Genomic DNA, 26913 nt, shown 5'->3' with positions numbered 1-26913 from the left:
CAACATTGACAAGCCACTGGGGTCTGACAATTTGGATGGAAAATTACTGAGGATAATAGAGGATGATATTGCCACTCCTATTTGCCATATCACCAATTTTAGCCTACTTGATAGTGTGTGCCCTCAAGCCTGGAGGGAAGCAAAAGTTATTCCCCTAGCTAAGGATAGTAAAGCCCCCTTTACTGGCTCAAATAACTGACCAATCAGCCTGTTATCAACCCTTTGTAAACTTTTGTAAAAAGTTTGACCAGATACAATGCTATTTTACAGTAAACAAATTGACAACAGACTTTCAGCACGCTTATAGSGAAGGACATTCAACAAGCACTGACACAAATGACTGATAATTGGCTGAGAGAAATTGATGATTCAAAGATTGTGGGGGCTATTTTGTTAAACTTCAGCGAGGCTTTAGACATTATCGATAGTCTGTTCTTGGAAAAACGTATGTGTTATGGCTTTACACCCACTACTATATTGTGGATAAAGAGTTGCCTGTATAACAGAACACAGAGGGTGTTCTTTAATGGAAGCCTCTTCAACAAAATCTAGGTAGAATCAGGAATTCCTCAGGGCAGCTGTCTAGGCCCCTTACTTTTTTTCAATATTTACTAACGACATGCCACTGACTTTGAGTAAAGCCAATGTATATATGTATGCGGATGACTCAACACCATACACGTCAGCTACCATAGCAACTGAAATGACTGCAACACTTAAGAGCTGAAGTTAGTTTCAGAATGTGTGGCAAGGAATAAATTAGTCCTAAATATTTCAAAAACTAAAAGCATTGTATTTGGGACAAATCATTCGCTAAACCCTAATCCTCAACTAAATCTTGCAATGAATAATGTGGTAATTGAGCAAGTTGAGGAGACTAATCTGCTTTGAGTGGTCCAAACATATTGATACAACAGTAGCTAAGATGGGGAGAAGTCTGTCCATAATAAAGCACTGCTCTGCATTCTTAACAGCACTATCAACAAGGCAGGTCCTACAGGCCCTAGTTTTGTCGCACCTGGACTACTGTTCAGCCATTTGGTCAGGTACCACAAAGAGGGACTAGGAAATTGCAATTGGCTCAGAGCAGGGCAGCATGGCTGGCCCTTGGATGTACACAGCGAGCTAACATTAATAATATTCATGTCAATCTCTCCTGGCTAAAAGTGGAGGAGAGATTAACTTCATCACTACTTGTATTTGTGAGAGGTATTGACATGTTGAAAGTACCGAGCTGTCTGTTTTATCTACTGGCGCACAGCTCGGACACCCATGAATACCTCACAAGACATGACTATGTGGCCTCCCAAGTGGTGCAGCGGTCTAAGGCACTGCATCGCAGTGCTAGAGGCGTCACTACAGACCCGGGTTCAATCCAGGGCTGTGTCGCAGCCGGCTGTGACCAGGAGACCCACGAGGCAATGCACAATTGGCCCAGCGCCGTGTGNATACGTCTGGCTGTACAACCGATTGGCAACCGTACTGCAAATTGAGAAATCCTGTGACTAAACTGAATAAAAAGAAGAAACTACACTATGAAACAAAGATAAATTACAAAGAATGATAGTAAAAAGCTTTGTAGCACCTTCAATTACATTTTAGGAAAAAAGGCAAACTCAGCTCCATCATTCATTGAATCAGATGGCTCATTCATCACAAAACCCACTGATATTGCTAACTACTTTAATGATTTTTTCAAACTTAGGCATGACATGCCAGCAACAAATGCTGACACTACACATCCAAGTATATCTGACCAAATTATGAAAGACAAGCATTGTAATTTTGAATTCCGTGAATTAAGTGTGGAAGAGGTGGAAAAAGTATTGTTTTTATCAACATTGACAAGCCACTGGGGTCTGACAATTTGGATGGAAAATTACTGAGGATAATAGAGGATGATATTGCCACTCCTATTTGCCATATCACCAATTTTAGCCTACTTGATAGTGTGTGCCCTCAAGCCTGGAGGGAAGCAAAAGTTATTCCCCTAGCTAAGGATAGTAAAGCCCCCTTTACTGGCTCAAATAACTGACCAATCAGCCTGTTATCAACCCTTTGTAAACTTTTGTAAAAAGTTTGACCAGATACAATGCTATTTTACAGTAAACAAATTGACAACAGACTTTCAGCACGCTTATAGSGAAGGACATTCAACAAGCACTGACACAAATGACTGATAATTGGCTGAGAGAAATTGATGATTCAAAGATTGTGGGGGCTATTTTGTTAAACTTCAGCGAGGCTTTAGACATTATCGATAGTCTGTTCTTGGAAAAACGTATGTGTTATGGCTTTACACCCACTACTATATTGTGGATAAAGAGTTGCCTGTATAACAGAACACAGAGGGTGTTCTTTAATGGAAGCCTCTTCAACAAAATCTAGGTAGAATCAGGAATTCCTCAGGGCAGCTGTCTAGGCCCCTTACTTTTTTTCAATATTTACTAACGACATGCCACTGACTTTGAGTAAAGCCAATGTATATATGTATGCGGATGACTCAACACCATACACGTCAGCTACCATAGCAACTGAAATGACTGCAACACTTAAGAGCTGAAGTTAGTTTCAGAATGTGTGGCAAGGAATAAATTAGTCCTAAATATTTCAAAAACTAAAAGCATTGTATTTGGGACAAATCATTCGCTAAACCCTAATCCTCAACTAAATCTTGCAATGAATAATGTGGTAATTGAGCAAGTTGAGGAGACTAATCTGCTTTGAGTGGTCCAAACATATTGATACAACAGTAGCTAAGATGGGGAGAAGTCTGTCCATAATAAAGCACTGCTCTGCATTCTTAACAGCACTATCAACAAGGCAGGTCCTACAGGCCCTAGTTTTGTCGCACCTGGACTACTGTTCAGCCATTTGGTCAGGTACCACAAAGAGGGACTAGGAAATTGCAATTGGCTCAGAGCAGGGCAGCATGGCTGGCCCTTGGATGTACACAGCGAGCTAACATTAATAATATTCATGTCAATCTCTCCTGGCTAAAAGTGGAGGAGAGATTYACTTCATCACTACTTGTATTTGTGAGAGGTATTGACATGTTGAAAGTACCGAGCTGTCTGTTTTATCTACTGGCGCACAGCTCGGACACCCATGAATACCTCACAAGACATGACTATGTGGCCTCCCAAGTGGTGCAGCGGTCTAAGGCACTGCATCGCAGTGCTAGAGGCGTCACTACAGACCCGGGTTCAATCCAGGGCTGTGTCGCAGCCGGCTGTGACCAGGAGACCCACGAGGCAATGCACAATTGGCCCAGCGCCGTGTGGGTTAGGAGAAGGTTTGGCTGGCCTGGATGTCCTTGTCCCATCACGTTCTAGCAACTCCTTGTGGCAGGCCGGGAGCATGCACACTGACTTCYGTTGCCAGTTGTACGTTTTCTCTGACACATTGGTGRGGCTGGCTTTCGGGTTAAGCAAGCATTGTCTCAAGAAGCAGTGCAGCTTGGTATGGTCGTGTTTTGGAGTACGCACGGCTCTCGACCTTAGCCTTTCCCGAGTCCGTACGGGAGTTTCAGCGATAGGACAAGACTAACTACCAACTGGGGAGAAAAATGCGGTATAAAGTACAAAATAATAAATAAATAAAAATTATACACCTCATGGAACAGCGGGGACTGTGAAGCAAGACAAACATATGTGGTAGTAGAGTAGGGGCCTGAGGGCACACACTTAACATGTTGTGAAATCTGTTGTGAATTTATTGTAATGTTTTTAAAAATGTACAACTGCCTTAATTTTGCTGGACTCCATGAAGAGTAGCTGCTGCCTTGGCAGCTAATGGGGATCTATAATAAATAAATACACATTTTATTGGCTAATAGCAGTAAAGCCAAATTCAATGTTTCATCCAATATTTTTTTAATAGGTTAAGCGGTCTTAAAATTCCACATCAAATAGCTAAATTATCATTGTTATGACCATCTTAAAACAATTCCATATTTTAGCTCAGAACCCCCCCCCCCTCCCCCTCCTCCTCCTCCTCCTTCTCCTCCCCATCCCCTATCCCCTGACTTAGACAGGGCTTAGACTCTAGAGGGTTAAGACAATCAGAACTCAGACATCCCCAAATGGGCACCTTCCTACATTTGTGCGCAGGGCAGGTAGGCTACTTCCATGTGTGCTCAGGCGCGCATGCTCACATGGAGCACTCCAAACAAAAGACAATGAAAAAATWGACAAAACTCGTAAATTATGGTTATGAAATAAACCAAAATGTGTTTCTCACAAGTYTAGCAGGTTGTGAACTCTGCAAACAATGTTTCCATTCCAAGAATGAGAAGGGTAAATGACTGTAGCCTAATTAATACATGCATTAACAGAAATGTATGTAACCAAATGACGGGGATTAATGYTACACTTCATAGGCCTACTGGTGACATATGTAATGGGGAATTGATCAAAAATAAACAATCAAAAGGGCAACCAATTCACACAACAAAACAATGAATGGGCAAGTATTGGTGGGAGACAACTGAGCGCATTCTGGAGAGCTGAGTGCATGAAATCTGGAGAGCCGCGGCATATCTTCGCCAAAATTATACTCAAGACACATTATCTTCACACATATTTCAGATGCTTTTCACTGACAGTCGCAAATAATCAGCTAGGTCTATTGCCACACGGGCTTCATGGGCCTATGCGTTTGTGAAACTATCCACAGCTATTTTTTTTTTAAAGAAGCTAATGATTCTCTGTGGCTATGTCATGCTGTCTGGCCATGTATTTGTGATGATTTTATTTAGACAGGAGTAATTATATKATTTTGTCAAAACATGAATTCACTTTAGGGGAAGCCATGATCTGAACAGTGCTCCGTGCACATGTAAACGTTCCTTTCCAATTCGCAAGTGGCTGCCCTGAAACCAGAGATCTATATATAATGACGAGTTTCTCATGTCTCTGCCCTGACAATGGGAGTCGTTGTCCCAAAGGCGGGAAGGCAGGCGGGCAACCTTAGGTCTGCATATAAAGCCCATAGAAATGCATTGGGCTTATTYTGGATACATTTTGGTGAGTGAGCCCTCCCGCTTCCTCTCTTCCTCTCTGCCGAAATGATCTCACTGAAGAAAGCATCCGAGCGAGCAAAACATCGCCCCTCTGTTTTACTACTGTATATGTAGCCCATGTATCTGATGCTGTCTGGCTGAAGAGTACGACATGCCATACTATTTTTGTCCAAACATCATCACATACATGGTCTACACATACTGAGACGGAGGGGCGCCGTTCAATTTGCTCGGATGCTTGATCTGAGATTGATGCGTCTTTCTGTCGGCCCGCGTTTCGGTAAAATAAATGATCCATATTTCAAAACTTTATTTGGAAGGTTCCCCCATAAAGCCAGCCCTGCTTGGCACACATGTGTTGCATGTTTCTGTCTCAGTTGAACGCTGAGACTACTTTAGATGGCACACTTTTCCATAATATGCACTGTMGGCCTTGTGTCTGCAGCAAATAGATACAGTATTTGCCTTCAGTGAATGGCAGATTCATAAGGCAGTACATCTGGTGAATAGCTTTTCAAGTGCCAGTTTGGTAACATTCAGGACCTGTAAGTGCTTTCAAGTTGCTCTTAGGTATGTATGGAGGCTACCATTATTTTCATTAAATAAATCAAAGTAAGCAGACTGTCCCATTAAACTGATTTATCGTACCTATGCCGGTCTGAAGTGGTGATTTTAAAACAGCACACATAAAATATATTTCATGGAAACCGTAGCGACTGGTGACACTCCTTCCACAGAGTGTGTGCTTTGTTAAATCATATCTAATCACCAGATAAATCACTTAGTAACCTTATCTTGTTTTTCAAACTAATGCAATCAAACCTAATGTTGCTATATTATGACCAGTCACTCTTTCAGTCTCTCYCATACAGTTCCAAAATGGGAAAGACTGCTGAAGAAGATAATCGATTAAATACTCTCACATTCTTTGAGCCTTGACTACGACAAAAAAAAAAAGACTTGGAGAAAGCAGTATTTATGAGAAGCAGTTCTGTCTGCTCGTAAATTTAGACCGTCATTAGATTTCACTGACCTGTTTTACAATGGTGGCCAAGCATGGCCCTTGGTTCTGGGTGACTGGCTGCTGAGCCTGTGTGCCTAGCCAGGGGGGAGGAGCTGTGTTGGAGTTATGCCTTTAGACTGGGGCCCGTTTAGACAGAACCACAGGACTCCTGGGGAAATCAGCCCGACTTAAAGCTACTCGTATTAATAAGCGCTGAGAAAGGAGGGGGGGGGGGACATTTACTGCTGCTACCTCAGTCGATATTAATATGAGTAGCTTTAAGTCTGTCTCTTATACACATCTAGATGTGTATAAGAGACAGGTACAGGAGAGCAGGAGGAGGAGAAGGAGGAGGGGGAGAGGTAGAGGAGAGCAGGAGCAGGAGGAGGAAAAGCAGGAGGAGGAAGAGGAGCTTAATTGAAGCCATATGCTTGCTTCTGACTGGGCCCTCAGCTCCCCTCTCTCTCTCCGATTCAACTCCCCCTCCCCCTCTCACAGTAATCCCCAGGCCTGGGCAATTAAACTTTTCACATGGCGCTCTGCACCGCTAACCAAACAAACCAGCTCGTTATTGTCCCTGTTCCTATCCCAGAGTGCAGGGCTAAGAGACGCCCGGGGACGGTGGGTCCAGGGCTGGCTGGAGGCAAGCAGACAGACAAGGGGCTAGCTAGCTCTTTGCTCTCCATGGCCCCATCCGCTCCACAGCGTGCTGACAAGAGGGAGAGWGACACCTCTCTGGGCCAACCCAAATACAGATTGACATTTCTGGGGATTACCGTCTGATTAGTACTACTTCACCCAGGACTGGAAACAAACAACAAAATAAGTTGGGTCACAAGTTTACGATCTGAAGTCCTGGATGAATGTGGTGCAGTGAATGTGAACTCTCAATGGCACTGTGTTGATTGGATWTWTTTTYTTTTTASAGAGAACAAGGTTTTAATTGAACCGCTAAACATATTTAACAAAGGTAGAGTATGACCTCTATGGAACAGAGCATAAAATCACTATAGAAAATAACCTATAAGCACGTCACAATTAGACTCTATTGTCAGGGTTCTGTAATGTTATTTATTAGGCAGACGATCTTATCTGACAGGTATAKTGGAAGACCAGCGGACTTGTTCCATTCATAGAAAAGATTCTGTATCAAATGGTTTCTATGAAGTGAAACGAATTCCAAGAAATGGAAAAATTACATGTATCGCTGTCAGCTCTCATAAATTCCAGTAAGGATAATCCTCTCCCTCTTGCCAGCTTGGCAGTGTGGCTTGAGAATGGAACCTTAGTGACGTGAGTTCCAGCGTTTCCGCATTCTAAAGCGCCGGACTTTCCAAGGCCACTGCTAAAGACACAATGGTGATRTTATTTAGCCTGAAGAAAATATGCAGAATGGCATACAGTGGCTAGCTGTGGCCACCTGTAGACCTACTTCAACATACTGTAGACCACAGGCCTATTTTCCCTTATTTATTCTAATAATAATTTCAAAATTAGTCATTATCCTCCCCTCTCATTATCCTCTGGTAATCGTACAATATTCTTGTCTGTTGATGAGTAAGATAAGGTTATGGAAACAATCAATATCTTCCTCCTGTTTTTCACCTCTTTCCAGTACGAGGATGCCACAAATAGCTTTAGTTTCGGAACTGTTCAGGTTTAGATCCAAAAATGTATCATTCAACTGTATGAGAATCTCCCATGTTCCCCTTGTTCAAGGAAACATCTCACCACTTCCTTGTGTCACTTCCTGCTAGCTAGAACTCCCATATGCTGGTKGGGAGTTCACATGTGGTGTCTAATGTGTCTGGAGCACCATCAGCATCGTTAGATGCCGGTCATCTCTTTCAAGGTAAATTAAAAGCCTGGAGGAGGAAACAACCATGGTCATTTATTTCAAAATCAAATCAAAATCAAATCAATGTGTATTGGTTGCGTACACAGTTTAGAAAATGTTATAGCAGATGCAATGAAATGCTTATGTTACTAGCTCCTAAATGCGGTCAAATGTGAAACGAGTACACAAATAATCAAAATAAATAAATCAAGTGTCGTAACGACCCCAATTAAAACCCCAAATAGCACTGTGACAGTAATCCAAATGTAATCTAAGTATATACACCATATTAATTTACACAAGAATGATATGTACCGAAGTAGATATATTAGAGCCATTTAGAGAATATAGTATATAAATACACAGTGAGAAACGGGAAGTGTCCAGTGGTTTAATGTCTCTACAATACGGGACAGCAGCGTTGGCTGTGTGTGACTGTGTGAGTGATGTGTGTTAGTGTATGTGCATGTGTTTGTGAGTACGAGGTGTGTGTGTGTGCTAATTTGTGTGTTTTGTGTGAATGAGTGTGCATCACCTAGTGATGGCTGTTCAACAGTTTGATGGCCTGGAGATAGAAGCTGTTTTTTAGTCTCTCTGTCTCTGATGCACCTGTATTGTCTCCGTCTGCCAGACGGTAGCTGAGTGAACAGTCCGTGGCTAGGGAGACTGAGGTCCTTAATCATCTTCTTGCCCTTCCTTTGACACTCTTGCTGGAGGGCAGGCAGCGGGCCCCCGGAGCTGCGCTGGCCGCACCATTCTCTGGATAGCCTTGCAGTTGAGGGTGGTGCAGTTGCCGTACCAGGTGGTGATGCAGCCCAACAGTATGCTCTCAATTGTGCATCTGTAGAAATTCACGAGGCTCGTTAGGGGCCATGCCAAATTTCTTCCGCCGCCTGAGGTTGTTTAGGCGCTGTTGAGCCTTCTTCACCACGGTCTTGGTGTGGTGAGACCATTTCAGGGCCTCATTTGGCCTAACTCAAGGGACTAACCAACAAACTGTTTCCCTTTCATGTTAACAAGCCTCCACCTAAAGCAAATTAAGCTAATGCTACTTACTCACTTTGCCATTTTTAGCTCTCAACTTTAAGTCTATTAAAAAGGAGCCAGTCTTTCAGTAAAGAGTAGAGTGGATACAAGGTTTCCAAACCTCCCTCTGTAACTTATCCAGGAGGTAGAGCAGCATTCTCCGATTATACACACACAGGAGACACTGCTAGCATGCCTGTCTCCGTTTATATACAGAGTTTGAGTTGATAGTTCCCCTTTGCTCAGACTTCAGCTTGTGTCGAGATGGTGAAATACAACATTCCCAATCCCCAGGACCCCTCTCATGGAATCTGCCTGTCTCATTGGATTGCCTGAAGGCTGTAATGGGGTGGTCTTTCACCTCCTTTATCACTAGGATGATTTATATGTTATGACTACCATGTTTACAAGAGCAGTATATCAACCATGTACCCCAAGACCATTAGGAATATTTAGAATAAGGATCAGTGGCTTTGACTTAATAGATGTCACACGTGTTAAGCAATAAAATATCTATGCGGCTTTCTGAAGACAAAAAAAGACAATGTAAACTCAGTCGCTGCTACATGGAAAAAACATTCACCATATTTACCTCAGGGATAGAATTAACTTGTTCTGTATTGAACCTTTCACCATTCGTATAGCTCTTTCATTCAACATGTCCACCAGCCTGCCTACTGAAGCGGAACTCAATACATCTGTCTGCTGTGTATAGCGTCAACATTCAATTGATGAAGTCATGAAATAAGTTCAGGCCTTTGTGTGACCATTCAGCCCAGTTTACAGGGATCGCTACACTGAAGGGACTGGGACATGGGAAAGCGCCCCAACATGACAACCAACGGCAACAATAAAAGATGAATGGTCACTTCTCAGAATTCCCAGCCACAATACGCTCATTGTCTGCTTGTTTTGGTTACACTTTGCTTCACCCTCTGTTCAGTATCGGAAAACGCTGCAAAGTTCACCGGCAACGCCTCGGCTTGCATCTGGATAATTTATTTTGGGAACCATCGAGGCAGCAGTATATCAGAAGATAATCTACACTGAACAAAAATATAAACACAACATGTAAAGTGTTGGTCACATGTTTTATGAGCTGAAATATAAGATCCCAGAAATGTTCCATACGCAAAAAAACGTATTTCTCTAAAGTTTCATGATAAAATTTGTTTACATCCCTGTTAATGAGCATTTGTCCTTTCCCAAGATAATCCATCCACCTGAGAGGTGTGGCATATCAAGAAGCTGATTAAACAGCATCATTACACAGGTGCACCTTGTGCTAGGGAAAAGAAAAGGACACTCTAAAATGTGCAGTTTTGTCACACAACACGCTGCCACGGATGTCTTAAGTTTTGAGGGAGCGTGCAGGAATGTCCACCAGAGCTGTTGCCAGAACATTTTATGTTAATTTCTCTACCATAAGCCGCCACCAATATCATTTTAGAGAATTTAGCAGTAGGTCCAACTGGCCTCACACCGCAGACCACGTGTAACCACGCTAGCCCAGGACCTCCACATCTGGCTTCTTCACCTGCGGGATAGTCTGAGACCAGCCACCTGGACAGATGATACAGCTATGGGTTCGCACAACCAAAGAATTTCTGCACAAACTGTCAGAAACCGTCTCAGGGAAGCTCACTTGCGTGCTCATTGGGGTCTTGACCTGACTGCAGTTCGGTGTCGTAACAAACTTTAGTGGGCAAATGCTCATCTTCGATGGCCACTGGCATGCTGGAGAAACATGCTATGCACGGATGAATCCTGGTTTCAACTCAGGCATTCTGTGGGCGAGCGGTTTGCTGATGTCAACGTTGTGAACAAAGTGCCCAATGGTGGCGGTGGGGTTATGGTATGGACAGGCATAAGCTACGGACAACGAACACAATTGCATTTTATTGATCACAATTTGAATGCAAAGATACCGTGACGAGATCCTGAGGCCCATTGTCGTGCCATTCATCCGTGCCATCCCCTAATGTTTTAGCCCCATGTTGCAAGGATCTGTACATAATTCCATACTCACCAGACATGTCACTCATTGAGCACGTTTGGGATGCTCTGGATCGACGTGTACGACAGCGTGTTCCAGTTTCCGCCAATATCCAGCAACTTTGCACAGCCATTGAAGAGGAGTGGGACAGCATTCCACAATCAACAGCCTGATCAACTCTATGCGAATGAGATGTGTCGCGCTACATGAGGCAAATAGTGGTAACACCAGATACTGACTTGTGATCCATCCATCTACCTTTTTTAAAGGTATCTTGTGACCAACAGATCAATATCTATATTCCCAGTCATGTGAAATCCATAGATTAGGGCCTAATGAATTTATTTCAATTGAGTGAGTTCCTTATATGAACTGTAACTCAGTAAAATCTTTGAAATTGTTGCATTTATATTTTGGTTCAGTGTATATAATCGTATCTATGGCTCTTATTTGCATGTAAACAAGTGCAGCTCATACCTGTGGTGACTCAGTCTCCAATGTGGCCATGTATGGACTTGTCTTGCCATCTTCAATAACATTTGGAGACCAGACTTTGTCTCCTGACCTGAAAGACAATACCCAGGAAAGAGAGGCTAGGGTTAGATAAACAAGGACTCTGTATCTATAAAATACTAAGGGGCTTTTAAAGCCGTCATATCTGCTCCTATCAATTTGTGTTCACAGGTTATTTGCTCACAGCAGTCACTAAGAAGATGCGATTAAATTCTGTTATTACTGGATATGATTATGCTAGAGTGGAATGAAAATGGACTAAACTCATGACACATACACCATAATACAGTTAAGTAAGCGAAAAAAGATGATGACTTGAACTTTCGTATTAAATATCACTAACCACTGCTAAATATTACCGGGATATGGTCCGGGGATGAAATATTTCACTGTGCTCCAAAATAAGCTTCACTTCTTCATTTTACACAGTATCAAGTGTCAGGTTTCTTCTCAGCATGTGTTTTTGTTTAGCAGGCGTAACACTGGCAGCTGAGTATGACCACATTCCAATACATTTTAGAGATAAAGTCATCTTTACTGCACATCAACAGGAAAACTATGGCATGAACTCACAACCCTTGGCAAAACTTTCTCATGATACCTTTTTTATTCACTTCAGTACCACTCAATATAATGGTCTGTGATTACATACTTTAGGACTGAACCAAGCCTAGACAGTCAAAAATATTATCTGTGCACACCAATCTTTACCTTGCAAAACATCCTGTGGCGTACTGCATTAGCATCGAATAGCCCCCGCGATATGTAACTTTTCAGGGAAGTTAGGAACCAATACACACAGGCAGTTAGGAAAGCAAAGGTTAGCTTTTTAAAACAGAAATTTGCATCCTGTAGCACTAACTCCAAAAAGTTCTGGGACACTAAAGTCAATGGAGAATAAGAACACCTCCTCCCAGCTGCCCACTGCACTGAGGCTAGGAAACACTGTCACCACCGATAAATCTGCGATAATTGAGAATTTCGATAAGGATTTTTCTACGGCTGGCCATGCTTTCCACCTGGCTACACCCTACCCCTGTCAACCGCCCTGCGGTTGAGGGGTCACTAGAACTTGCCCAAGCCTCCCACATTTATCCTTCACCCAAATCCTGATAGCTGATGTTCTGAAAGTGCTGCAAAATCTGGACCATTACAAATCAGCCGGGCCACAATCTGGACCCTCTCTTTCTAAAATTAACCGCAGAAATTGTTGCAACCCCTATTACTAGCATGCTCAACCTGTTTCGTATCGTCTGAGATCCCCAAAGATTGGAAAGCTGCCGCGGTCATCCCCCTCTTCAAAGGGGGAGATACTCTAGACCCAAACTGCTACAGACCTATATCTATCCTACCCTGCCTTTCTAAGGTCTAAAGCCAAGTTAACAAACAAATCACCAACCATTTCAAATCCCACCGTACCTTCTCTGCTATGCAATCTGGTTTCCGAGCTGGTCATGGGTGCACCTCAGCCACACTCAAGGTCCTAATCGATATGATAACCGCCATAGATAAGAGACAATACTGTGCAGCTGTATTCATCGACCTGGCCAAGGCTTTCGACACTGTCAACCACCACATTCTTATTGGTAGACTCAAAAGCCTTGGTTTCTCAAATGACTGCCTCGCCTGGTTCACCAACTACTTCTCTGACAGAGTTCAGTGTGTCAAATCGAAGGGCATGTTGTGTTGTCCGGACCTCTGGCAGTCTATGGGGGTGCCACATGGTTCAATCTTCGGGCCAACCTTTTTCTCTGTATATATCAAAGATGTCGCTCTTGCTGCTGGTGATTCTCTGATCCACCTCTACGCAGAGGTGGATTCTGTATACTTCTGGCCCTTCTTTGGACAATGTGTTAACTAACCTCCAGACGAGCTACAATGTCATACAACTCTCCTTCCGTGGCCTCCAACTGCTTTTAAATGCAAGCAAAACTAAACGCATGCTCTTCAACCGATCGCTGCCCGCACCTGCCCGCATCACTACTCTGGACAGTTCTGACTTAGAATATGTGGACAACTACAAATACCTAGGTGTCTGGTTAGACTGTAAACTCTCCTTCCAGACTCACATTAAGCATCTCCAATCCAAAATTAAATCCAGAATCGGCTTCCTATTTCGCAACAAAGCATCCGTCACTCATGCTGCCAAACACACCCAAGTAAAACTGACCATCCTACCGATCCTTGACTTTGGCGATGTCATTTACAAAATAGCCTCCAACACTCTCCTCAGCAAATTGGATGCCGTCCATCACAGTGCCATCCGTTTTGTCACCAAAGCCCCATATACTACCCACAACTGCTATATGTATGCTCTCGTTGGCTGGCCCTCGGTTCATATCCGTCGCCAAACCCACTGGCTCCAGGTCATCTAAGTCGTTGCTAGGTAAAGCCCCATCTTATCACCATAGCAGTGCCCACCCGCAGCACATGCTCCAGCAGGTATATTTCACTGGTCACCCCCAAAGCCAATCTCTTTCGGCCGCATTTCCTTCCAGTTCTCTGCTGCCAATGACTGGAGCCAACTGCAAAAATCACTGAAGCTGGAGACTCATATCTCCCTCACTAGCTTTAAGCACCAGCTGTCAGAGCAGCTCACAGATCACTGCACCTGTACATAGCCAATCTGTAAATAGCCCATCCAACTACCTCAACACCATATTATTTATTTTATTTATTTGCTCCTTTGCACCCCAATACCACTACTTGCACACTCATCTTCTGCACATCTATCACCCCAGTGTTTAATTTGCCATACTGTAATAATTTCGCCACTATGGCCTATTTATTGCTTTGCTTTATCTTGGCCAGGTCACAGTTGTAAATGAGAACTTGTTCTCAACTAGCCTACCTGGTTAAATAAAGGTGAAATAAAAAATAAAATAAAATAGAATTCATAGACAGTGATGGTTGTACGCCGGTCTTTCGTCAAGCATGAAACTTGACTATAGATACTCGAGAGCTTGGGACTATAAGGTTCTATCTGCAAAACAATAATTCTAAAATGAGATAATTGGCTTTAAAGTTCCAAAACCCTCATTGGTTTGAATGGTGTCAGCTATTTTTATCTTGCATTCTTTTTAACATAAATTCAGGGATTTAGAGTACTACAGTGCCTTCAGAAAGTATTCATACCCCCCTTATTCCAAATGTTACAGCGTGATTTCAAAAGTGATTAAATATATGTTTCGCATCCATCTACACACAATAACCCATAATGACAAAGTTAAAATATGTTTAATATTTTTATTGAAAATGAAGTATCTCATATACATAATTATTTACACCCGAGTCATCTTTGGGTCACCCGAGTCTTTCTGGTTAAGTTTGAGATTTCCACACCAGGATTGTACAATATTTTCACAAATTCAAGCTGTCTAGTTCATTATTGCTAGACAGCCATTCAAGTCTTGCCATAGATTAAGCCGATTTAATTCAAAACTGTAAATAGGCCACTCTGGAACATTTAATGTCATCTTGGTAACCAACGCCAGTGTATATTTGGCCTTGTGTTTTAGGTTATTGTCCAGCTGAAAAGTGGACAATCTCCCAGTGTCTGCTGGAAAGCAGACCAGGTTCTACTCTGAATTTGCCTGTGCTTAGCTCTATTACATTTATTTTTATCCTAAAAATCTCCATAGTCCTTGCTGATGACAAGCATACCCATAACATGAAAATATGAAGAGTGGTACTCAGTGATGTGTTGGCCCCAAACATAACGCTTTGTATTCAGGACATAGTGAATTTATTTGCTACATTTTTTGCAGTTTTACCTTAGTGCCTTGTTGTAAACAGGATATATGTTTTGGAATATTTATGTACAGGGTTCCTTTCTCTGTCATTTAGGCTAGTATTGTGGAGTAACTACAATGTTGAACCATCCTCAGTCCTGTCACAGCCATTAAACTCTGTTTAAGTCACCATTGGCCTCATGGTGAAATCCCTGAGTGGTTTCCTTCCTTTCCGGCAACTGTGTTAGGAAGAACGCTTGTATCTTTGTAGTGACTGGGTGTATTGAGACACCATCCGAAGTGTGATTAATAACTTCACCATGCTCAAAGGGATATTCAATGTCTGCTTTTTACCAATAGGTGCCCTTGTTTGTGAGGCATCGGAAAACCTCCCAGGGTCTTTGTGTTAGAAATTCACTTAGACTGAGGGACCTTACAGATAATTTAAATGGGGTACAGAGATGAGGTAGTCATTCAAAAAATTATGTTAAAAACCATAAATTCACACTGAGTGAGTCCCTGCAACTTAGAATTGTAATGAATACTCAGAGAAAAAGGTGTAGATTCACATGCAGGTGTTTATTTTTCCAGGTGAGTAACTAACACAGGTGATATCAATGAACAAAAATGAAAGACAGGGCTACGTTCAAGAACGCAAAAAAACAGAACACAAGGTTGACTAAGAAAATAAATACAGAACCTTACAATAATGTGACTTGTTAAGCACATTTTTACTCCTGAACTTATTTAGGCTTACCATAACAAAGAGGTTGAATACTTATTGACTCAAGACATTTAGATTTTCATTTTTAAATAATTTTTGAACATTTCTAAAAACATTATTCCACTTTGACATTATGAGGTATTGTGTGTAGGCCAGTGACCAAAAAAATGGCAATTTAATCTATTTTAAATTCATGCTGAAACAACAAAATCTGGAATAAGGCAAGGGGTGTGAATACTTTCTGAAGGCACTGAAGGTAGATAACACTGAACAGAACAAGACTATGACAATAACTCAATTTTGACTAAAATGCAGATAGAATCTTATACATTTAACATTTAAGTCATTTAGCAGACGCTCTTATCCAGAGCGACTTACAAGTTGGTGCATTCACCTTATGATATCCAGTGGAACAACCACTTTACAATAGTGCAACAGTCCCCAACTATTATAGTCCCCAACCTCCTGTACTGTGTCTAACATGAATACAGGCACAGATATTTGTAGCGTAATCCCACAGTATTCCTTGTTATTAGTTTAGTTCACCATGCTGAGACAGCCATCCGAGGGAACAGAAACAACAGGATGGTAAGGGGTCAAAAAAGTATTGTGTGCTCTCTGTGTCAGGTGACTTTGTACAATAAACCCCATTGTCTTTCATTTATCACAAAGTATTTTGCCTATCCTGGCTGGGCCCATCCATGTACTGTAAATACAAAATATTTTGCCATTCTTATACTGTATTGTTTTTCCTGTGTTAATTTATGGCCTGCGCTCCACACCCCAGACATGGAGAGAAAATTGCTTCAGCAAGATTTAGAACTTCCTATAAAACCATAGGGTAATAAAAACATGGAATACAAATGAAATGGCATTATATAGCTTGTTTAATGGCACACCGTTGGGAAGGGGGAAGTAAATGACTATCGCCTTCACATAGAAAAACAGACTTCTGAGGGAGGAGTTTGTAATGCTTTTTGGAATTCCTGAATCATGTCGGGGGGGTCCCGTTGCTAGACCATTTGCTGTTACAGTATATGGGCCAACCGCAAAAGGGCAATGCCATGACATCACAATGGCCCCAGCGAGGCAGCAGAGTGCAATGTGCGTGTGTAGAGGAACAAAGACGTGTTTCCCCTCCACTCATTCTTCACCTGGTCAGTAGTCTCACCTACGTACGTGAACGCAGGCAGGCCTCTGGAGCAGGAGACAACAATGAGGCCTCTGAGTTCTCCACTAGTGGAAACTTCAAAACTGAAGGATGAGGTCACTCCGGATTCAGCTGGCATGGCTGTGGCGGGTGAGGCAATGCCTCGGAAATGATCACAGAGGTGTTCGTATCAGGGCTGCTTTATGGGTAAGTGTTTGATGGATGAGAAGCAGACAGCGTGGGACGATCTATGCCTAGGACATCCATCCAACCCTCCCTCTTTTCCAAGGATACAACACTTTATATCCCAGGATGTTTGTTTCCTTGGATACATAATACGAAAGCTCTATTGAGCAAGCCAATTGGTGGCATATTACATTCGCTATAATACAAGGAACCATAGAACATGTCAAGGAGAACATACACTATATATACAAAAGTATATGGACCCTTCAAATAAGTGGACCCGGCTATTTCAGCCACACCCGTGGCTAACAGGTGTATATAATTGAGCACACAGCCATGCAATCTCCATAGACAAACATTGGCAGTAGAATGGCCTTAAGAGCTCAGCGACTTTCAACGTGGCACCGTCATAGGATTCCACCTTTCCAACAAATCATGGCATCCTAGCTAGAGCTGCCCCGGTCAACTGTAAGTGCGGTTATTGTGAAGTGGAAAAATCTAAGGGAAAACAAGGGCTCAACTACGAAGTGGTAGGTGACACACGCTCACAGAACAGGACCGCCGAGTGCTGAAGCGCGTAAAAATCATCTGTCCTCGTTTGCAACACTCAGTACCAAGTTCCAAACTGCCTCTGGATGCAAGGTCAGCACAATACCTGTTCGTCGGGAGATTCATGAAGTGGGTTTCCATGGCTGAGCAGCCGCACACAAGCCTAAGATCACCATGCGCAATTCCAAGCGTCTGCTGGAGTGGTGTAAAGCTCACCACTATTGGACTCCGAAGCAGTGGAAACAAGTTCTCTGGAGTGCTGAATGATGAGCAGGTGTCCACATACTTCTGGTCATGTAGTGTAGATTTATGAGTGGAAACTTTGAGAGAGGCAGATAGACTGACGGAGTAGGCAGCAGACATTGTGATACGCACCAATAGGACAGGCACAATGGAGCATATTGTTTTTGGTGATCCAGTTTAGCGTGTCCCGCCAATATTGAGTCAGTGTGTGAGGGATTAGTGAAGACGGTCTGCGAGTGATCAGAGCCGTGCAGACCAACGGCCTTTCACTCTCTCCTCGCTGGCCTCCAGTGCCAAGAGACAACTGGTCAATGAGCACGCTTTTATTTTCACGTCAAATTGAATATCCTTCTCCTACTCCCCTTGCTCATAAATGAGTGCGTGCATATCGCTGTCAAATGAAGACGATAGAAGTCTCTGAAATGAAATGGCCCAGTGTCAGGGTATCATTATGAGTTTCGACAAACCTTCCCATCGGTCAGATTTTCCGCTGTCTGACTCTGCTGGGTTTTTTAATTTCCTGATTTGGTTGAGGCGGTGGATGTGGATGGTTTATTTTGGCTGTGCAGGGATTTCATGCTGCATTGACTAAAGGGGAGAAACTACCCTCAGAACAAGACGCTGATCAACAGCATTACCTCTTGCCAGATTGAGGCCTTCCTGTTGCTATCAAATGCGTCTCAACTCCTCTTGATCCCTAACTGAAACCAGTTTTTTAATAACGCACTGTTATAAATCAAAACCATCAAGCTGCTACTTCGTTATTGGTGTAACATGAGACGAGATCAAATGTAGTCTCTGGTCTCGGAGACAAAGTGGTTTTTAAAACCACACCGTATGGGGTCTTCTCACCAGACCTGGGGGTCACTTAGTAGATTATTGGTCTGTGAGATGACAAGATCAATGACCGCAGCAGAGCTGTAGTCTCCCCTCCCGACTCCACCGGCTCCCTTGATGTGCCATTTACGACCACAACAGAAGTGGAGGACAGGGGAGGGATTTTCCCTATCTTTGGCTGTTTATTTTCTCTTTCCTAGTAGGAGTACTATATTGACAATCCCTGTCCCATTCATAATTCCTCAGCTCTGACTCACTGTCCAGACAGTCAGACCAGGAAAACAGAGGCACATCCACCAGGCTATCTTTGTCTCTCTGTTTCTCTCTCAAAATCAAATCAAATCTTATTTGTCACATGCACTGAATACAACAGGTGTAGGTAGACCTTACAGTAAAATGCTTACTTACAAGTCCTTAACCAACAATGCAGTTTAAAAAAAATACCACCAAAAAAGTAAGAGATAAGAATAACAAATAATTAGCGGCATTAGGGGTATTAAATAACAACTCTCCCTCGGTCTCACTCTCTCCGTACTCGCTCTCCTTCCTCAGGTCTCATTACTTCTCTATGTTGAACCTGCCAGCCCAGCAGGGCTCTTTCCACAGGCTCTGACCACTCGTGGAAACGAATAACCGTTGTCGGTCTCGCAGCTCTTTGTAACCACCACTGCTTACTTCAAGGGAAAGAGGAGGGATCAGAGAGGAGGAGGGGGAGAGGAGGGAAGACTCAGGGGTTGGGAGGTGAGATTCGCCACAGCTGGTCCATGTCTTCATTGAGACTCAATAGGCAGAAGATATACAGGCCAGCTAAGGGAAACTTGACATGTTTCAATAAGACCCTGGCCTGCCGGGTTTCTGTCCGCTGACACCACAGTGAACTTGGAGCAGGGCCTGTTGAGAAACAACCTTTCGATCAGGCTGCTATAAATGCGGAACTAGCAGAGCCATTGTACCTCACAGCGCAGTCCCGAGGGAACCTGTCAGGGACTGGAAATGGAGCAGCAAAGTTGGATGGGTTGAAGTGGTGACTCAGTGTCAAGCTCTACTAAAGCTGGCCTGTTGCTCTCTTCCTCCTCCTCTCTCCTTCCAACTGCTGTGTGACAAATGCATTATTGACACTATTTCTTGATTCAGAGGCAGCTTGCTCTTCCAAGCCCAGGTTTTTTGAACATTTATTTGTTTGACTCTTGCTTTCATGAGGCTCTCTGGTCAGCTACCAAGGGCTCATAGTTGCTTTAAAAACGGGTTATGAAAAAAGTATTTAAAAAAAATAAGGTCATGAAAGTAATGAATTCAGTGGCATAAGTAAGACATTCTTGTACATAAGTGCCTCAAGCTCCGCTGCAACCAATGTCATTTGGGTTCACAAGCAGACCTGTAGGCTTATATACAGTATTTATCCAATGGCAGCACCAGAAAATTACAGGCCTCAGCAGCCTGACAGTTTGAGTCCTTTATAGCTGAGACTTTTAATGAGGGCTTGGTCTGTTGTTCTCAAAAATATTATTTTCTGGGTAAGTCAACTTGGCCCCTGCCTCTTCTGGTCCTTCCAAACAAAAATAAAACTTCATTTTGGTTGCACTAGTTCAATACTCTCCAGTAACCATTACCCAAGTCATTTTACATAGAGCACAACATTCCTGTTGTCAAGAAATCAATCAAAGCAGCTTTATCCATATTGAGACACGCAAAATCTCCCCTCCCTTGTGCTTACTGTAAGTGTGAATGGAATTTCCCTTCCGTCTTCCAACTGACTGAGGTTACATGCAGTTAAAATATATATATTTTTTTACATGACATAAAGTGAAGGACTTGAAGTGCCCTATATCCTCTTGGCCTAGGAGAGAAATCCAAAGCTAAGCTACATGATGCATGCAATCTATGTAATTGAATTTCCATCCACACACACAGTGAAAATCTGGGCCGTAAAATAACATTCTTACGCCCAAGTGGATTCTCTTGCTCCCTCACTCCCTTGCTACCTCCCTCATACCTCTCACTGAAACTAACTGCACGTGTATGCTAGCAGCTCATTTCCTCTGGGGTTGGAGCAAAGGGTACATGCTCATCTGCGCAACACACACTCCCTGGATTCAGCAGCCCAGGCCAACAGCAATTACCCAACGGTGTAGTGAAAAAGGTCACATACCAGGAAATACCGGGGCTGCTGCTGTGTTCACCATGCCGTCATGTGACCTGAATTTCAAATGTTCTCATTACGCCGTGGAGAATAGTAAAGAATGCGAAAAAAGCATTAACTTTCATCTCTAATCTACAGTTATGGGTTCCCTAATCATTTGCTCATGACTGATTGAAAAGTGCATGAATTTCATGAGGTAGAGGCTAATAAAATAAAGATACATTTTTTTTAATGCAGGTTATGATTAAAGATCAGTCAAGATCCGGTTAAAAGCACGAAAGTACATTTATGTAAACTCGACATCGCTTACCCTGTGTTGTGGCTTTCTACAGCAGTGGACCTTTCAGTTCCCACTCGAGATTGCACTACACTCAACCTCGTGTATCCTTAAATAAATGTCCTACTCCTATGTGGATATACTGTACCACTTAACGCTCGTTCTGATTTACGGACCGCTTCACAGAGAGGCCGGAGCATTGAGGGAAAGCACATTCTGGATTCTACACAAAAACGGAAAGTTTCTTCTGACAGGATAAAACGTTGAGCTCAAACACAACTCCATGTCTCCTGCTCATCTGATGGATCAGGTTACCCATGGATGTGGAAATCAGGCTGATTCTCCTTTCCTTTCCATTGCATGTGCAAAGTCTGCTCCAGGCTGACGATTAGTTTCATTCTGGGTCTAATGTTCACTTCACTACCCTAGAAGGATAGAGGACATTTTCATCCTGGATCTGTTGTCATCCCAAACCTATTCCAAACCGCAGTAGGTTACTCTTCTCATCTGGGAATTTCAAAACGTCTATTGGAAAGCTGAGAAAAATACTAATCTTCCACTCTGCTTCATCCCCATTTCTGAGTTATCCCTTCTAAATGGCAACTGGCTGTTTAGACTGACGATTTCCATTGAAATAGAGAATTTGCTGTGTTGCATTACATCATAATGCTCCTGTCCTCTCCAATACCAAAGACTCATCCCCAATGTTCCTGAACTAAGAATTATGCATTGCTGTAAGCAGTGGAAAAAGCCATTTCACCCAACATAAGCTGCTGAATATACAATATCAATCTAACTGTCCATTTAGGAGTCCATGCTCTGCCACAATGTGTATGCCTTACTGAATGTGATGCAAGGGTGCTCTGTTGGAGTAGAGAATTGATCACTTTGACTGGCTTCCACGAGTGATTGAAAAGAGCATTATACACTATATTTACAAAACTATGTGGACACCCCTTCAAATTAGTGGATTTGGCTATTTCAGCCACACCCATTGCTGACAGGTGTATAAAACAGAGCACACATCCATGCAATCTCCATAGGAAACACTGGCAGTATAATGGACAAATCTGAGTTTGGCGGATGCCAAAAGAACTCTGCGTGCCCGAATGCATAGGGCCAACTAAGGTTTGGTGGAGAAGGAATAATGGTCTGGGTCTGTTTTTCATGGTTCGGGCTAGGCCCTTTAGTTCCAGTGAAGAGAAATCTTAACGCTACAGCATACAATGACATTCTAGACGATTCTGTGCTTCCAACTTTGTGACAACAGTTCGGGGAAGGCCCAATCCTGTTTCAGCATGACAATACCCATGTGCACCAAACAAGGTCCATACAGAAATGGTTTGTTGAGATCGGTGTGGAAGAACTTGACTGGCCTGCACAGAGCCCTGACCTTAACCCCGTCGAACACCTTTGGGATGAATTGGAACGCCGACTGCGAGCCAGGTACATTTTTTTAAATGTATTTTATTCTATTTAACCTTTTTTTAACTAGGCTAGTCAGTTAAGATCAAATTCCTAAATACAATGATGGCCTACACCGGCCAAACCCTAACCCGGACGATGCTGGGCCATTTGTGCGCCGCCCTATAGGACTCACAATCACGGCTGGTTGTGATACAGCCTGGAATCGAACCAGGGTCTGTAGTGAAACCTCTAGCACTGTGATGCAGTGCCTTAGACCTCTAATCGCCCAACACCAGTGCCAAACCTTAATAATGCTCTTGTGGCTGAATGGAAGCCCGGCAGTAATGTTCCAACATCTAGTGAAAAGCCTTCCCAGAAGAGTGGAGGCTGTTATAGCAGCAAAGGGGGGACCAACTCCATATTAATGCCCATGATTTTGGAATGAGACGTTCGACAAGCAGGTATCCACATACTTTTGGTAATATAGTGTATATAAACACAACATGCAACAATTTCAAAGATTTTACTGAGTTACAGTTCATATAAGTAAATTACTCAATTGAAATAAATTCATTAGGCCCTAATCTATGGATTTCACATGACTGGGAATACAAATATGAATCTGTTGGTCACAGATACCTGAAAAATAGGTAGGGGCTCGGAACAGACACAGCCTAGTGTATAGGTCCTGGATGGCAGGAAGCTTGGTCCCAGTGAATAATGGCGCCGGAGGGGATGGCTGCCGTTTTATGGATTCTTAACCAACTGTGCTACTTTGTTTGTTTTTCGCATTGTTTGTAACTTATTTTGTACATAATATTGCTGCTACCGTCTCTTATGACCAAAAAGAGCTTCTGGATATCAGAACAGCGATTACTCCACCTCGAACTGGCCGATGATTTTTTCTTTAATGAGTCTGACGCGAAGAACTTACTGCTTCCCCGAGACCAGGCTGAAATCCCTGTAAAATAAAATATGGAAATACAGGGGGCGGAGATTGGGGTGCAAGCTGTAGACCACACTATCTACCAAGAGAGTTTTCATCTATATGATTCGTAGCCGTCTATTTACCACCACAAACCGATGCTGGCAATAAAACTTCACTGAACGAGCTGTATAAGGCCATAAGCAAACAATAAAATGCTCATCCAGAAGCGGGGCTCATACTAGCCGGGGACTTTAATGCAGGCGAACTTAAATGAGTTTTACCTCATTTCTACCAGCATGTCACATGTGCAACCAAAGAAAAAAAAGACCACCATTACTCCACACACAGAGACAAATACAAAGCTCTCCCTCGCCCTCCATTTGGCAAATCTGACCATAATTCTGTCCCCCTGATTCCTGCTTACAAGCAAAAGCTGAAGCAGGAAGTACAAGTCACTCACTCAATACGGAAGTGGTCAGATGATGCGGATGCTACAGGACTGTTTTGCTAGCACAGACTGGAATATGTTCCGGGATTCATCCAATGGCATTGAAGAGTATACCACCTCAGTCACCGGCTTCATCAAATCAGTGCATTGACGACGTCATCCCCACAGTGACCGTACGTACATATCCCAATCAGAAGCCATGGATTACAGGCAACATCCGCAACGAGCTAAAAGCTAGAGCTGCCGCTTTCAAGGAGTGGTACACTAATCCGGATGCTTATAAGAAATTGTGCCTTGCCCTCAGACGAAGCATCAAACAGGCAAAGCATCAATATAGGACCAAGATTGAATCCTACGACACCGGCTCGGATGCTCGTCGGATGTGGCAGGGCTTGCAGACTATTACGGACTACAAAGGGAAATCCAGCCGCGAGCTGCCCAGTGACGCGAGCCTACCAGACAAGCTAAATGCCTTTTATGATCGCTTCAAGGCAAGCAACGCTGAAGCATGCATGAGAGCACCAGCTGTTCCGGACGACTGTGTGATCACACTCTCCGTAGCAGATGTGAGTAAGACCTTTAAACATGTCAACATTCACAAGGCCGCAGGGCCAGACGGATTACCATGACATGTATTCAGAGCATGGGCGGACCAACTGCCAAGTGTCTACACTGACATTTTCAACCACTCCCTGACCAAGTCTGTAATACCTACATGTTTCAAACAGACCACCATAGTCCCTGTGCCCAAGAAAGTGAAGGTAACCTGCCTAAATGACTACTGCCCCGTAGCACTCACGTCAGTAGCCATGAAGTGCTTTGAAAGGCTAGGGCTTCCGGGATGATCGTGTTTTATTTTTTAATTTTTTTTATTGAATATTCGAAACATACAATATACTTGCAGTGAAGCCTACATCATACCAGTCATCCAACAGATTCCCATTCAGAGCGACACACAGAAGCATCCAGGGTCAATGTCCTGCTCAAGGGCACGCTGACCGATCTACCACCACGCCAAAAAACGTGAACCCGAACCCTTCAAGATCCCCCCCCACAGTTCCCCAATAGCTGTCCCTCAACCATTCGCGACCCCTCCCGCAGTCCCCCCCCCCAAGAAGAAATTAAAAATTACAATTAATTCCATTCCCCACCCCCAAGAACCCCCCAATGCACCAACAACCAAGATAATGAACTAAAGAGAAAAAAGGAAAAGACAGAAGAAAACAGCAAACAAAAATGCAAGAAAATCATAAATAATACATTTAAAAGGATATCAAGGAGAACTAAAATCATAACAATGCCAACTGTATATGTTTGTGTGCATGTCTGGCAATATTACATGTATGTGTGTTCTTGTATGTGTTTATTTGAATGAGAGTGTATGTATATGCATGTGTACAAACACCTGCACGGTATCAGCCTCAGTAAAACCGGCATTAGTTGTATTCTATTCATTGACTACAGCTCAGCGTTCAACACCATAGTACCCTCAATGCTCATCACTAAGCTAAGGATCCTGGGACTAAACACCTCCCTCTGCAACTGGATCCTGGACTTCCTGACGGGCCGCCCCCAGGTGGTGAGGGTAGGTAGCAACACATCTGCCACGCTGATCCTCAACACTGGAGCCACCCAGGGGTGTGTGCTCAGTGTCCTCCTGTACTCCCTGTTCACCCACAACTGCATGGCCAGGCACGACTCCAACACCATCATTAAGTTTGCAGACTACACAACAGTGGTAGGCCTGATCACCGACAAGACAGCCTATAGGGAGGAGGTCAGAGAACTGCCCGGGTGGTGCCAGAATAACAACCTATCCTTCAACGTAACCAAGACTAAGGAGATGATTGTGGACTACAGGAAAAGGAGCACCGAGCACGCGCCCATTCTCATCGACGGGGCTGTAGTGGAGCAGGTTGAGAGCTTCAAGTTCCTTGGTGTCCACATCACCAACAAACTAGAATGGTCCAAACACAGTCATTAAGAGGGCACGACAAAGCCTATTCCCCCTCAGGAAACTAAAAAGATTTGGCATGGGTCCTGAGATCCTCAAAAGGTTCTACAGCTACAACATCGAGAGCATCCTGACTGGTTACATCACTGCCTGGTACGGCAATTGCTCGACCTCAGACCGCAAGGCACTACAGAGGGTCTAGCCTATTTAAAACAAGTAGTTATTTCGTTTTGAATAGAATTTGATTAGAATTCTCTTTTTAGGCCTTATCAATAATTAATTTAACCTTGCTTATTGACAATGTTTGGCATGTCCATGCTCAGCCATAATGCAATTAACAGTAGGCCTAGCCCCATATATCAGTGTGAATGCTATTGAAGCCATGCAATTACTTAGAACAAAGTGGACTGCAAATGGGTTCAAGTTAACCTATTTAGCAAAAATGGAATAGATCTAGATTTTATTATTTCATTTCTTTAAGCCATTTAACAAACTATAACGGACTAACATTGGAATTAGAGTTGATTTCAAGACCATACATAAAATACCATAAATACACAACCTGAAGCAGCCACATATTTGGGCTCCCGAGTGGTGCAAATCAAATCAAATCAAATCAAATTTTATTAGTCACATACACATGGTTAGCAGATGTTAATGCGAGTGTAGCGAAATGCTTGTGCTTCTAGTTCCGACAATGCAGTAATAACCAACAGTAATCTAACCTAACAATTCCACACTACTACCTTACACACACATCTGTCGGCGCGATGCATGAAGAAACCAGCTGGCTGCACCGACTCCGTTAGCGTCCCTTGAGTTAGCCATGTTTCCGTGAAGCAGAGCACGTTGCAATCCCTGATGTCTCTCTGGAATGCTACCCGTGCTCGGATTTCATCAACCTTATTGTCAAGAGACTGGACATTGGCGAGTAGATGCTA

General features: G+C 43.2%; 1 protein-coding gene across 1 annotated transcript in view; it reads right to left on the bottom strand.

Annotated features, from left to right (window-relative positions):
* LOC111981560 (PDZ and LIM domain protein 4) overlaps positions 1-26913 on the bottom strand; it is a 90141-nt gene that overhangs the window by 28466 nt on the left and 34762 nt on the right. Inside the window, exon 3 of the mRNA XM_024012880.2 lies at positions 11363-11450. Within this exon, the coding sequence (XP_023868648.1) occupies positions 11363-11450 (88 nt within the window). The remainder of the gene's footprint in view (positions 1-11362; positions 11451-26913) is intronic.

The sequence above is a fragment of the Salvelinus sp. IW2-2015 genome, linkage group LG20 (assembly GCF_002910315.2).
Source record: "Salvelinus sp. IW2-2015 linkage group LG20, ASM291031v2, whole genome shotgun sequence".
In the NCBI taxonomy this organism is placed as follows: domain Eukaryota; kingdom Metazoa; phylum Chordata; class Actinopteri; order Salmoniformes; family Salmonidae; genus Salvelinus; species Salvelinus sp. IW2-2015.
Note: the sequence above shows the minus strand (reverse complement) of the source record. Positions and strands in the feature narration are given on the sequence as shown.